At 37.9% G+C, this 14,202-nt stretch overlaps 1 protein-coding gene and 2 pseudogenes across 1 annotated transcript; all 3 read left to right on the forward strand.

Annotated features, from left to right (window-relative positions):
- Positions 1–3,899: 3,899 nt before the first annotated feature.
- On the forward strand, positions 3,900–5,002 carry LOC112578721 (olfactory receptor 12D2-like). Its single transcript, XM_025263532.3, has one exon. The coding sequence runs from the start codon at positions 4,049–4,051 to the stop codon at positions 5,000–5,002; it is 954 nt and encodes a 317-aa protein (XP_025119317.3). The 5' UTR covers positions 3,900–4,048.
- Positions 5,003–5,133: 131 nt separating this feature from the next.
- On the forward strand, positions 5,134–9,648 carry LOC123464669 (annotated as a pseudogene).
- Positions 9,649–11,578: 1,930 nt separating this feature from the next.
- On the forward strand, positions 11,579–12,671 carry LOC112578722 (annotated as a pseudogene).
- Positions 12,672–14,202: the final 1,531 nt, after the last annotated feature.

The raw sequence follows: 14,202 nt of genomic DNA on the forward strand, positions 1-14,202 counted from the left end.
ACACAGATGGTTAAACACCTATTTAATTAAACTGCATTATTCGGTGATTCAGAAATTGGGGAAAGTACAACAGAAAAGCACTGACTCTATTTAATGTTTCAGGACTCAACTGAGATGACTTTATCAACAGATGAATGAAATAATTTGTTAAACTTCAGTGTATTTGTATGACAAATGTTCTCAGAACAATAAAAATTAAAAGACACATATAATGTGTTATGACCGTATGACAGTCTCTTTGAGCTATTCTTATATAAGGAGGCACAGCAGTGACTAAACAGAAATTGTGAGTTTTAAGTAATCTTTCTGATTTTATGTCCAAATCAGTGTTAGACTTCTGTTTATTGATTTTATTCCTCAGCCCTATCTATAGGAAATTTTCTCAAGAAAAAATTCCTCCAGATTTTTCTCTAATGAGTAACTCTGGGAACTGATCTCTAAGGCCAAAATGATTTCTTCCTCAAAATCCTTCTGGTTCAAGAGAGATAAAGCTTGATAATGCCCAGCTTCTAAACTACATTATTTTTACCTGGTCTCATCAGTGTATTCCAAGGCCCTGGCTCCTTTGCTATTTCCATCTACTCACCAGTATCATTGGATAGAATGGAGAATTCCAAAGTCATTGTTTATAGAGATTGGGGTAGCCAGAGGCAAGTGTTGAAGCTGTCATTTGGCAAATGGAGTAAGAGGATCAGCTTTCAAAGTGGACTACAGAGAATTCAAGTTCTGCACTTGGTGGACTGCATAAGGTTGACAGTCTATTTGATTTGTGTATCTGTTTCCAATGTAGAGTGTAAATCAAGCCAGCTGGAAGAAAATATCTTAATGGTTAAGACAGCTACTGTAGAACTGCCTAGTTGGAAGTTAAATATATAAGCCAGAGTTAGGAAAATAAGTTGAAATTAGAAGTATAACTTGAGAGTTATCTGTTTATAGATATATAAAGCACAGAACTAGAAGACAGAGAAGAGGAGATGCACAAAAGTGGATAATAAGGAGGAAGAGCAGTAACCAGCCAAGGAGACTGGAAAGGAGTCACCATGGTGGCTCTCCTGAATGCAGTTTTTTTTATTATTGGAGTATAATTGCTTTACAATGTTGTATTACTTTCTGCTGTACAGCCACATGAATCAGCTATATGTATACATTTATCTTTTCAAAATGTGTTTCAGATGCCGATGGCATGGATGCTGATGGCATGGGCATTAGTAATAGAGTAAGAGAGACAGTGAGCCTGTTAAGCTGCTGATGAAATTAATAATTAAGAAATTATTAATTTGATGAATATATTATGAACTTCGGCAAAAATGAAACACAACTGAAAGGTGGACAAAGTACATTGCATTTGTAATGGCAATTAGAAAGCTTGGATAGATGTTGGATTGCATATAGATATTCCTTGGATGAAGCAGATACAATACTACTACTAAAGCAGAGAGCAAGAAGTGAAGAAGACACACATTGGCGATATCAGCCTCATTCTCCTAGGGAGAAGTGTGAGGTCTGGGACACCAAAATAAAAGAAAATATTTGAGTGTTAATACCAACAGTAGGAGAGTCCTGGTGTTCCAGTGGTTAAGAATCTGCCTGCCAATGCAGGGGACACAGGTTAGATTACTGGTCCGGGAAGATCTTATATGCTGCTGAGCAGCTAATCCCTTGTGCCACAACTCTTGATCCCAAGCTGTAGAGCCTGCGAACCACAACTACTGAAGCCCGCATCCTCTAGAGTCCATGCTCTGCAACCTGAGAAGCCACCACAATGAGTAGCCCGTGCACCACAACGAGGGAGTAGCCTGGGCTCACCACAGCTGGAGAAAGGCCGTGCACAGCAGTGAAGACTCAGTGCGCCAAAAATAAACAAATCAAATTTTTTTAAAAAACACCAACAGTGACGTGTCAGACTCAGAAGGAACAAAAGCATTACCGCTTCTCCTCATTCCCCTCTTTTATATTCCATAGAACCACAGTAATAAATGAGTAGAATACCTAAATGATAATCATCTTTCTGTGCAGATCAATAGGATGTGACTGGCGCTCATTCCTTAACTGTCATGGCCCAATTTTCTTCCATTTTATATAGAATTCTCCCAGAGCAGTCCCCAAGATGAGAAAGTGTATCCATACCTCTGTCCCAGGAAGTGAAAGATAATTTTAGAGAGAGCGATACTAAGTGAAGTAAGTCAGAGAATGAGAAGTATCATATGACATCCCTTGTATGTGGACTCTCAAAGAAATGATACAAATGAAGCTACTTCTGGAACAGAAAGAGACTCACAAACTTAGAAAATGAACTTACAGGTGCCAGGGGAAGGGATAGTTAGGGACTTTGGTATGGTTGTGTACACACTGCTATATTTAAAATGTATAACCAACAAGAACCTATTGCATGGCACATGGAACTCTCTCAGTGTTATGTGCTGGCCAGGATGCGAGGGGAATTTGGAAGAGAAGAATGGATACATTTATTTGTATGACCTGAGTCCCTTCACTCTTCATGTGAAACTACCACAACATTGTTAATTGGCTATACTCCAATTAAAAATAGAAAGTTTAAAGTTTGGGGGAAAAAAAAGAAAACGTAGGCCATTGAGACCTATACTGTCTGTGATTCTTAAAATAAGAAAGAAGTACAGTAAGGAAAGAAAGTAGGAATGATGTAAAAAAACAAAAATGGAACTCAAGATAGGAGATCCCCAAGGAGAATTCTCTCATACTGCAGGTATAGAAAGAGCCTCCCAAACCCCAGGGATATTCTCTCTCAGGGTTTGTCTGAAGATCTGTGGAACATAAAAGACAGGCACAATTTCAGAAAGAAGAGGTTTTGGAAGATGAAGAGCTTATATACTTGGTCCCAATATAAGTTGTCACTTCAAATATATTTTTACTCTTTATTTTTCTTAATGTTTTTCTATTATTTACTTTACAGGAGTGTCAACCTGGTAAGCTTTCTTAGTGGTGAAACTGAACACTCAAACAGGTAGGAGAATGAGCCAGGAGACAGGCTGGGGAGTTGCACTTATTGTCTATCTTCTTGCTAGTATTAAAGTTGAATACCCAGGATTTAGGGCTAGTTTCCTATCCTATGATGGACTCCCCATTGTGTTTGTGGATTATGAAGGCTCTTTACTGCCTACATTTTTATTGCCTTTCTCTAAGTGTTCTCCAGAGTAAATATGTGATCTTTAAATATTCAGGATGCAGTGAAATAAATCATTTGGTACATAAAGTCTGATACTATTATCTTTAGATGTTAGGAAACGGTTCTCTTCCCCAAAGATTTTTGAAACAATTTTGTTTTGAGGGTAGAGAAACAAAAATGGTATTTGGCATATCATGCTTCTCTTAAGCAGGAGTGATAAAGTTTAATAATATACAAAAATATATGGTTATCAAGGAAAGCTACTCTGAATACCTGGAAGCCAGCCTTCAATAAAGGTGAAATAATGGTTAGATATTTACTCAAAATTTTTTCTAGCTATAAGGGTGAGAATCCCATGGGATTGCTAGAAATGTTCCCTACTGAATTCACTTTTTAATTCTAGTCACATCAAATCTGTTTCTTCTCCTTTCAAGGATTTCCCAAATTTAAAATGTTTCCTTTTTACAGAAAGCATTCCATGGTTTGCATTTCTATTTCAATTTCCTTAGAGCTCTTACTGTTCTCTCTTTGTTGATTTCTCTTAAGTACATCAAATGAGTTCTTACTTTGTTAAGAAAAAGCAGCGTAGAGGACTATTTAAAAACTGACTCTGTTAGACCTTAGGGTGATAAAACACAAGTGTTATTAGAGAAGACGGTAGGCTGGCAACATGCTCTGAATCCCTGGAAGAAAGAAAAATATTGATAAATCTAATTTTTAAAAGTGTTTGAGTAACGGTCCACAAACACCATGTAACTTCAATATTTAATAATCTAGTGGTCCAAACATTGTACAACCTGTGATGCTGGGACTATTTAAATAGCAATGCTCTCTCTCAAAATATTATTGTCTGGGTGAGAAAATTCTCAGCAGGAGGACTCCGGTTCCCATCAGAGATCGCATTCCATGTTATTCTGTCTTTTCTTTCAAGTGATGCTGAATCGAACATCAGTCACTGAATTTCTCCTCCTGCCAGTGACAGACATCCAAGTACTGCAGCCTGTTCTCTTTGTGCTTTTCCTTGCAATTTACATTGTCAATGTGGCTGGGAATGGAGCCATCCTGATGGTTGTCATCTCTGATCCAAGACTCCATTCTCCTATGTATTTTTTCCTGGGAAACCTGGCATGTATAGATATCTGCTTCTCCACAGTGAGTCTGCCAAAGATGCTGGAGAACTTCCTCTCTACACACAAAGCAATTTCTTTCTTGGGCTGCATAAGCCAGCTTCATTTCTTCCACTTCATGGGCAGCACAGAGGCCATGTTGCTGGCTGTGATGGGCTTTGACCGCTTTGTGGCTATCTGCAAACCACTTCATTATACTCTTATCATGAATCATCAAGTCTGTATCCAGATGGCTGTCGCTGTTTGGATCATTGGTTTTTTCCATGCCCTGCTGCACTCAGTAATGACCTCTCGCTTAAACTTCTGTGATTCCAACCAGATTAATCACTTCTTCTGTGATGTTAAGCCATTGCTCAAGTTGGCCTGTGGCAACACTGAGCTCAACTGGTGGCTGGTCAATAATGTCACAGGCACCATTGCCACGGGTGCATGCTTTCTAACATTCCTGTCCTATTTCTATATTATTGTCTATCTTTTCTTCAAGACCCATTCTTGCAGAATGCTTCGTAAAGCACTGTCTACGTGTGCCTCCCACTTCGTGGTAGTTGTTCTTTTCCACGTCCCTGGTGTTTTTGTTTACATTCATCCTGCCTCCAGTAGCTCCATGGACCAGGATCAGATCAGTGTCCTTATGTTCAATGGGGTCACTCCTGTGCTAAATCCACTGATCTATACTTTGCGGAACAAGGAAGTAAAGAGGGCCTTGAGGAGGGTGATTTCAAGGAGTCAATGACTTGAAGAAATCTAGAGAATTTTCTCAGGCATAAATCAACAGGCAATGAGAAACTGGAGATATGGAATTATACTGCTTGGTGGAGTGTTTACTATCTGTGAAACTAAAGGAACTGTCTAAAAGAATAATAAATGGAAAAGTCCAGTAAGTCATGTTAAACAATGCATGCCTATATAATATAAGGAAAACTTGAATAAATGGGATACTGAACATTGAATTTGATTGTTGAATTTGTTTTGGAGATATCAGTTGACAAAAATGATTTGTTATCTATTTCTTGTGTTCTTGAATAAAATCAGAGACAGAAATTTGCCTCATTTACTCATACGTCATATAGTTGGATAGGACTTAAGTATGTTTACCTATGTGTTCCCTGCAAGTTAACATATCATAATGTGAATAATACAATTATACTGTTTCAGGGACTTCTCTGGTGGCCCAGTGGTTAAGACTCCAATCTCCCAGTGCAGAAGATATAGGTTTAGTCCCTAATCAGGAAATTAAGATCCCACATGTTGCATGGCACAGCCAAAAAAATAAAATAATTTTTAAAAATTATTACACTTTAAATTAAACTGTTTTCTTAAACTGCTACACTTTAAGGATTTTAATTTAGGGCCATGGACTCCACAAGAAAGTAAATGTAAACTCACATATGAGTTAAAGGACATTTTTAAGCAGCATGTCATGATTTCTTTTTCTCTAAGCAGAGAGGCAAGTAATTAAAATAAACAGTAGTCTGAGTTCTAATTAATATAGACAGTGTAACTAATGGTTTATCTAAAGAGTTTTGTGAACTCTGACTCCAAAGATATTTCATAATTCAATTGAATAACCTGTCAAAGATGACTGTAAAATATTGTTCAAGGTGAAGTCAGCTTGAAAAAAATTTCAGGAATATCTTTCTAGTTCATTATTATGTTATTTTCCCCTCAATTTCTGGTCATGGAAAATTGAGTTTCAAAATTCTTCCTTTTTTAGTTTTTTGATTTCTATACTTATTTTCACAGACTGTAACATGATATATTATGATGTAATACCAATGAAATACGCTGCTGCTGCTGCTAAGTCGCTTCAGTCGTGTCTGACTCTGTGTGACCCCATAGACAGCAGCCAACTAGGCTCCCCTATCCCTGGGATTCTCCAGGCAAGAACGCTGAAGTGGGTTGCCATTTCCTTCTCCAGGGCATGAAAGTGAAAAGGGAAAATGAAGCCGCTCCGTCGTGTCCAACTCTTAGTGACCCCAAAGACTGCAGCCTACCAGGCTCTACCATCCATGGGATTTTCCAGGCAAGAGTACTGGAGTGGGTTGCCATTGCCTCCTCCAATGAAATATGAAGAATTCATAAAAAGTTTTTTTCTTGTTTTTCTTATCTGTCACCAAACTTATACCAAGTGAAAACTATTAAATAGTAATTGCAGAAGTATTTTTGGAGCTAATTGACAAGAATTACTATGTTCCTCACTTTCCAAGTTCCTAGAAATGCCACTGGACCTGAAACCATGGTGGGGGCCAGCACTGAAAACTATTTAGAGATACAGAATGCTGAGGCAGTTCAGTGGTGAAGAGTCTGCACTTTCACTCTCGAGGGTCTGGGTTCAATCCCTGGTTAGGAAACTAAGATACCACAGAGCCAGGCAGCACAGCCAAAAATAAATATATTAAATAGAGATACAGACAAGTGAGACTGTAAAAGAATATTTTGAGCTGATAGACTATTCAAATTGTTTACATTCACTTTTGTAAATCCAAAGAATTTGGTTCTGATCGTACTCACATGTTTCTTCTATCTTCCAACTCTACCTTCTTTGGCCTCTTAATTTCAGTTTTGTTAATAAAAGACTGTATGTGGGGGCAAGATATCTTACACTCTGGACTGTCTCAGAAGTTCTGTTGAACAAAATCTTTGACATAATCCAACCTACATGGAGGCTGTAAACTATAGAGGAGCACATGATTACCTATAGCTGCATGATACACTGTCACCCTAAACACAGAAGGTTAAACACTTATTTAATTCAACCTCATTATTCTGTGATCCAGAAATTGGGAAGAGTACAGCAGGGAAGCACTGACTCTGTTTAATGACGTTACAGGTCTCAACTGAGATGACTTTATTAATAGATGTAGGAAAATAATTTGATCAACTGTGATATATTTTCATGACAGAAATTCTCAGAACAATAAAAATAAAAGGACATATATAACAGTTTATGCCTGTATGTCAGTCTCTTCCAACTATTCTTACTTAAGGAGACAGGGCAGTAATGAGGCAGAAATTGTCAAGTTTTAAGTAATCTTTCTAATTTTATTTCCAAATCAATATTTGGCTTCTACTTAATTGTTGATTTTATTCCTCAATCCTGTCTATAGGAAATTTTCTCAAGAAAAAATGTCTCCAGGTTTTTCTCTAATGAGTAACTGTGGGAACAATTGAGATCTAGTTTCTTAGCAAGTTTAATTACTTTTATCTTTTTAAAATTGAATTATGGTTTATTTACAATATTATCCTGCTATCAAGTGTACAGCATAGTCATTCATTATTTTTACAGATCATGCTCCATTAAAAGTTATTACAGGATAATCACTATTATTCTATCTGCTGCACAATGTATCCTGGTTGCTTATCTCTTTTCTTTTTTAATGGATAAGCAACAAGGATACCTTGTGTAGCACAGAGAATTATATTATTATATTACCTTTCCTTTTTCTTTTTATTTATTTCTATTTATTTTTTATTATTTTTTTTAGGCTTCCCTCATAGCTCAGTAGGTAAACAATGCGCCTGCAATGCAGGAGACCCCGGTTTTACCCCTGCGTTGGGAAGATGTGCTGGAGAAGGGATAGGCTACCCACTCCAATATTCTCAGGCTTCGCTTCTGGCTCAGCTGGTTAACAACCTGCCCACAATGCGGGAGACCAGGGTTCAATCTCTGGGTTGGAGAAGATCCCCTGGAGAAGGGAAAGGCTACCCACTCCAGTATTCTGACCTGGAGAATTCCATGGACTATATAGTCCATGGGATCGCAAAGAGTAGGACACGACTGAACAACTTTCACTTTTTTTTTAAAGTTTTATTTTTATTGGGAGTATAGCCGATTAACAATGTTATGTAGGTTTCAGGTAGACAGCAAGGGACTCAGCCATACATATATCTGTATTCATTCTTCCCCAAACTCTCCTCCCATTCAGGCTACCACGTAACACTGAGAAGCGATCCATGTGGTAGAGATCAATCTCTCTCTCTCTCTGGCCCAATTATATTTCATTGCAGTTTATTGATATGGACAACCTGCTTTTGACTGCAGTGGCTATCAACCACTACGCTGCCATCTGCCATCCTCTGCACTATGCACTCCTTTTTTTTTTTTTTTTTTTTTTTTTTTAAATTTTATTTTATTTTTAAACTTTACATAACTGTATTAGATTTGCCAAATATCAAAATGAATCCGCCACAGGTTTACATGTGTTCCCCATCCTGAACCCTCCTCCCTCCTCCCTCCCCATTCCATCCCTCTGGGTCGTCCCAGTGCACCAGCCCCAAGCATCCAGTATCGTGCATCGAACCTGGACTGGCAACTCATTTCATACATGATATTTTACATGTTTCAATGCCATTCTCCCAGATCTTCCCACCCTCTCCCTCTCCCACAGAGTCCATAAGACTGTTCTATACATCAGTGTCTCTTCCTAATGACTCCTTGCAGATGTGGGCTGCTGGTGGGTGGGTCATGGGGAGTGGCCCACTCCGACTCTTTGACCCAAATCTTGATGCTAACCTATCATTCTATACTAATCTAGAGATGCTTCATTTTCTGTGTGATTTTAAACCTCTTTTAAGGCTTTCCTGCTCTGATGCCCACCTCAATGAGGACCTGATGATGGTTCTGACAGGGCTCTGAGGTATCAGCCCTCTCTTCTGCATCATAAGCTCTTATGCCCATATATTCCTTGCTGTAGCTTGGGTTCCATCAGCACAGGGGAAAAAGAAAGCCCTGGCCACATGCACCTCCCACCTCTCCATGGTCATCCTCTTCTATAGCTCGCTCTTTGCCACCTACCTGAAGTCCCCATGTCACTGGGGAGTGGAAGAAATGAAGCTGGCTTACCCATCTGAAGAAGGAAATTGCTTTGTGAGCAGTGATGGAGTCTTCCAGCAATTTTGGCATCCCTTTAAATATGTAGAGATTGTCAAGGAAGGACAGAAATACAAACAAGTGAAATCAGAACAATAACTTAAACAATGAGCACACAATAATTATTTATTTGTATTATATTCATGGCATACTATAACAAGCAATTATTGTAATGAATATATAATGAGATGCAAGGTAACAAAAATGAACTGTGATAGATGGACAAAGTACATGGCATTTACAACAATAATTAGAATGCTTGGATCCATGTCACATTGCATATAGGTATTCCTTGGATGAAGCAGAAAGAATATTGTTACCTAAAGGGTACAGCAATAAGTGAAGATACACATTGGAGAGACCAGCCTCAGTCTCTTAGAGATAAATGTGAGCTTTGGGGATCCCAAAATTAAAGAAAATATTTAAATGTTACTACCAGCGGTGAATACTCAGATTTAGAAGGCACAAAAGCAATACTACTTCTTCCTAGTCCTCTTTTTTGTTTTCCATAGAATCACAGGAATAAATGAGTAAAATATTTTAATGATAATCAATTTTCTGTATGGATCAATGGGATCTGACTGGCCCTCATTCCTTAACTGTCATTGCCCGATTTCCTTCCATTTTTCCATGGAAGTCCTCAACATGAGAAAGTGTATCCAAATCTCTGTCCCAGGAAATGAAAGGTAATTAAAGAAATCCTGAGGCCCTTGAGAACTCTATTGTCTGTGGTTATGAAACTAAGAAAGAAACAGAGGAAGGAAGGAAAATAAAGAAAAAAATGGAACTCAAAATCGGAATTCCCCAAGGAGAATTCTCTTATATTGCAGGTATAGAAAGGTAATTTGTTTATTCTTTCAATAATCCTCCCAAACCCCAGGGACACTCTCTCTCAGGCTTTGAATATCTCAAGATCTGTGGATCATAAAAGACAGGCAGAATTTCAGAAAGAAGAGATTTCAGAAGATGAAGAGCTTATGCTGTAATTCCAGTATAAACTATCACATTAAATATTTTTCTACTCTTTATTTTTCAAAAATTTTTCTACTATTTACTTTTCCGAAGTGTCAATCTGATAAGCCTTCTTAGCTATGAATTTGAACAGTCAATCAGGTAGGAGAATGAACCAGAAGACAGGCTAGGGAGTTGCCCATATCCTCTGTCTTCTTGCCTGTATTAAATGTACAAGTCAAGGATTTAGACCTGTTTCCTATCTTACCATGAAACTTGTCTTTGTGGATTATGAAGACTCTTTGTTGCCTACATTTTTATTGCCATATCTCTAGATAGTCTCCAAAGTAAATATGTAATCGATAAATATTCAAGATGCAGTGAAATAAATAATTGGTACAGAAAAATCTCATTGTTATTTTCTTTAAATCTTAGGGGAAGATTTTGCCCGCAAGTGAATTTTTTTTATATAATTTTGTTTTGCAAGTAGAGAATCAAAAACGACGTTTGACATATGTGTATCTTGATCAGGAGTGATAAAGTTTAACAGTATACAAAATATACATGGCTATCAAGGAAGGCTACTCTGAATTCCCGAAGCCATCTTTACAAAAAAGATGTGCAGCGTCCAGCACAGCAGGTGAGAAAGACCTGAAACCCGGGAGTGGGGGGGCATGTAATGAAAACACAGATATATATAATTTGGCAAGCGGGGAGTTAGGAGGCCCTCCTGCTCTCCATGGCAGGAAGACAAAATGGCTCCTTTCAGCCCTCACTTTTATAGGCAGAAGTCACATGAGATCATTAGGAAATAGCTATACTGGGGAGTCTGATCAGCGCACCATCAAGAGGAAGTAAAATTAAGGCTCTGCTGTTAATCAGGAACATCTTGCTTGGTTTCCATGAGGACGGACACAGGGGCAGCCAGTGAAACGGAGCAGACAGCACGGCCAGCTCCACATATGTCTGTCGGGCATGCTTACTAGGACAATCTCAGGGGCGCAGTTTGCCGCACCCTCCTGTCATGGGGCAGGTTCTGATCTCTGCCCTGCCAGGCTGCAACAAAGATGTAATAAAAGTTAGATAATTTCTCAAAATTTTCTCTAGCGCCAAAAGTGATAATCCCAGGGGATCTCTGGAAATGTTCCCTAGTTGATTCACTTTTTTATTGTAGTCAAATCAAATCTTTCTCCTTTCATAGATTTCCCAAACTTTGAATGATTCCTTTTTATAGGAAGTGTTCCAATGTCTGCATCTCGATTCAGATTTCCTTATAGCTCTTATTATTCTCTCATTGTCTATTTTTCTTAAGCAAAAACTTCAGATGGTTTCTTCCTAGGTCAAAAGATAGCACTGTGGTGGAGTGCTTAAAAATTTTATGTGTTTTGGAGTTGATTTAGGATGATAAAAGCAAGTTGTATCAGAGAAGATGATAAAGAAAGTCTGGCATTTTTCTTTCCTGGAAGTAAGAAAAATATTAATGATAAATCTAATTCTTAAACTGTTTGAGTAACAGTGCATAACCAACACGTGACCTTATTTAAATAGCAATGTTCCTCAAAAACTTTATTGTCTAGATGGGAAAATCCTCAGCTGTGGGACTCTGTTCCCATCAGAGATCGCATTCCATATGTTATTTTGTCTTTTCTTTCAAGTGATGCTGAATCAGACCTCAGTCACTGAATTTCTCCTCCTGGGTGTGACAGACATCCAAGTACTGCAGCCTGTTCTCTTTGTGACTTTCCTTGAAACTTACATTGTCAATGTGGCCGGGAATGCAGCCATCCTGATGGTTGTCACCTCTGATCCAAGACTCCATTCTCCTATGTATTTTTTCCTGGGAAACCTGTCATGTCTAGATATCTGCTACTCCACAGTGACTCTGCCAAAGATGCTGGAGAACTTCCTCTCTACACACAAAACAATTTCTTTCTTAGGATGCATAAGCCAGCTTCATTTCTTCCACTTCCTGGGCAGCACTGAGTCCATGTTGCTGGCCATGATGGGTTTTGACTGCTTTGTGGCTATCTGCAAACCACTTCGTTACCCTCTTAGCATGAGTCATCAGGTCTGTGTCCAGATGGCTATCACTGTCTGGATTATTGGGTTTTTCCATGTCCTGCTGCACTCAGTAATGACTCTCGCTTAAACTTCTGTGGTTCCAACCATATCCATCACTTCTTCTGTGATGTTAAGCCATTGTTGGAGTTGGCCTGCAGGAACACTGAGCTCAATGAGTGGCTGCTCAATACTGTCATGGGGACCTTTGCCATTGGCCCATTTTTTCTAACACTTCTATCCTATTCCTACTATTATCTATCTTTTTTTCAAGAGCCATTCTTGCAGCATGCTCCATAAAGCACTGTCTACTTGTGTCTCCCACTTCATGGTATTTGTTCTTTTCTTTGCTCCTGTAGTTTTCACTTATATTCGTCCTGCCACAGGTAGCTCTGTGGAGCAGGAACAGATCATTGCCATTATGTACAGCGTGGTCACTCCTGTACTAAATCCACTGATCTATACTTTGAGGAACAAGGAAGTGAAGGGGGCCTTAAGGAAAGCGATCAGTAGAAGATTCTGACCTGAAGTCTAGAGAATTCTTCTGAGGCATAAATATAAAGGGGCAATGAGAAAATTGACATGTGAAGTTCTACCACTTTTCTAATTGTTTACCATTTGTAAAAACAGAAGGAAGAATATAAAGGAAATGTAAATTAGTAAGTCCAGTATATTTTGTTAAATAATGCATTTCTAGATAATATAATGGAAACTTAAACAAACAGACATGGAATCTTAATGCTGATTCTGTTTGGGGGATATCAATTGATGAAACTGATTTGTTATGTATTCTTTTGTGTTCTTGAATAAAATTAGATACAGAAATTTGTCTTAGTTACCCATGTGCTCTGTAGTTGAATAGTATTTAGGTCTGTTTACCTGTGTGTTCCCTGTAAGTTTATCTATCAAAATGTGAAAAATAAAAGTCTTATGCTGTAATATTTTAAGGTATTGAATTAATGGCCCTGATTACTCAACCGGAAAAATAAATGGTAACTCACATATGAGCCAAAGGATATTTTTAAGTGATAAATCATATATGTCATGATTTCTTTTTCTCCAATCCAGAAGCAAGTAAGTACTTAAAGTAAAACATATTTTGAGTATTCATTAACAGAGATAAAATAACCAATGGTTTATCTAAAGAATTTTGTGAACTCTGACTCCAAATATGCTTTATAAGTCAATTGGACCACCTGTCAAAAATAATTGTAAAATATTGTTATAAGTGGAGGCAGCTTAAAAAAAATGTCTTGGGAATACCTTTCTTGCCCATTGGTATATTTTCCCCTCAGTTTTTGGTCTCTTGAAAATGAGTTTCAAGACTTTTCCTTTTAATATATTTTCTTTTTTATGTCTATATTTACTTTCACAGATTACAGTGTGATATAATATGATGTAATATCAGTGAAATATGAAGAACTCATCCAAAATTTCTCTTGGTTTCCTGACCTGTCATTAACCTTATACCAAATGAAAACTATTAAATAGTAATTGCTGAAGTATTTTTGGAGTTAATAGACAAGAATTACTGTGTTCCTCACTTTCTTAGAAGTTCTTAGAAGAGTCAGTGGACCTGAAACCATGGGGAGTGCCAGCACTTACAACTATTAGAGATACAGGATTTCCTGGTGTCCCTGGAGTGGTTAGGGCTATGCACTTCCACTGCCAAGTGCTGGGGTTCAATCCCTGGTTAGGGAACTAAGATTCCACAAGCTGGGCAGCACAACCACAGATTAAAAATTATAATAATAAATAAGTAAAATAGAGATAAATACAGGTAAGAATATAGGAGGATATTTTGAGGTTACGGACTGATCGTTCACAATGTTTACATTCACTTTTGTAGATCCAAAGAATTTGGTTCTAATCTTACTCACATGGTTCTCCAACTCTACCTTCTTTGGTCCAGTTTTGTTTCAGTGACAAAACAGTGACAATTCCAGTTTTGTTTATAAAAGAAAGTGTTTGGGGAGAAGGCATCTTAACCCTGAACTATCTCAGACCAGAATTTCTATGGATCAGAATTTTTTACATAATCTAACCTTCATAGA

The sequence above is a fragment of the Bubalus bubalis genome, chromosome 2 (genome assembly GCF_019923935.1).
Source record: "Bubalus bubalis isolate 160015118507 breed Murrah chromosome 2, NDDB_SH_1, whole genome shotgun sequence".
Classification (NCBI taxonomy): domain Eukaryota; kingdom Metazoa; phylum Chordata; class Mammalia; order Artiodactyla; family Bovidae; genus Bubalus; species Bubalus bubalis.

Excerpts from the sequence above, each read along its gene's own strand:
- LOC112578721 (XM_025263532.3), top strand. The coding sequence starts at position 4,049 with ATGTTATTCTGTCTTTTCTTTCAAGTGATGCTGAATCGAACATCAGTC.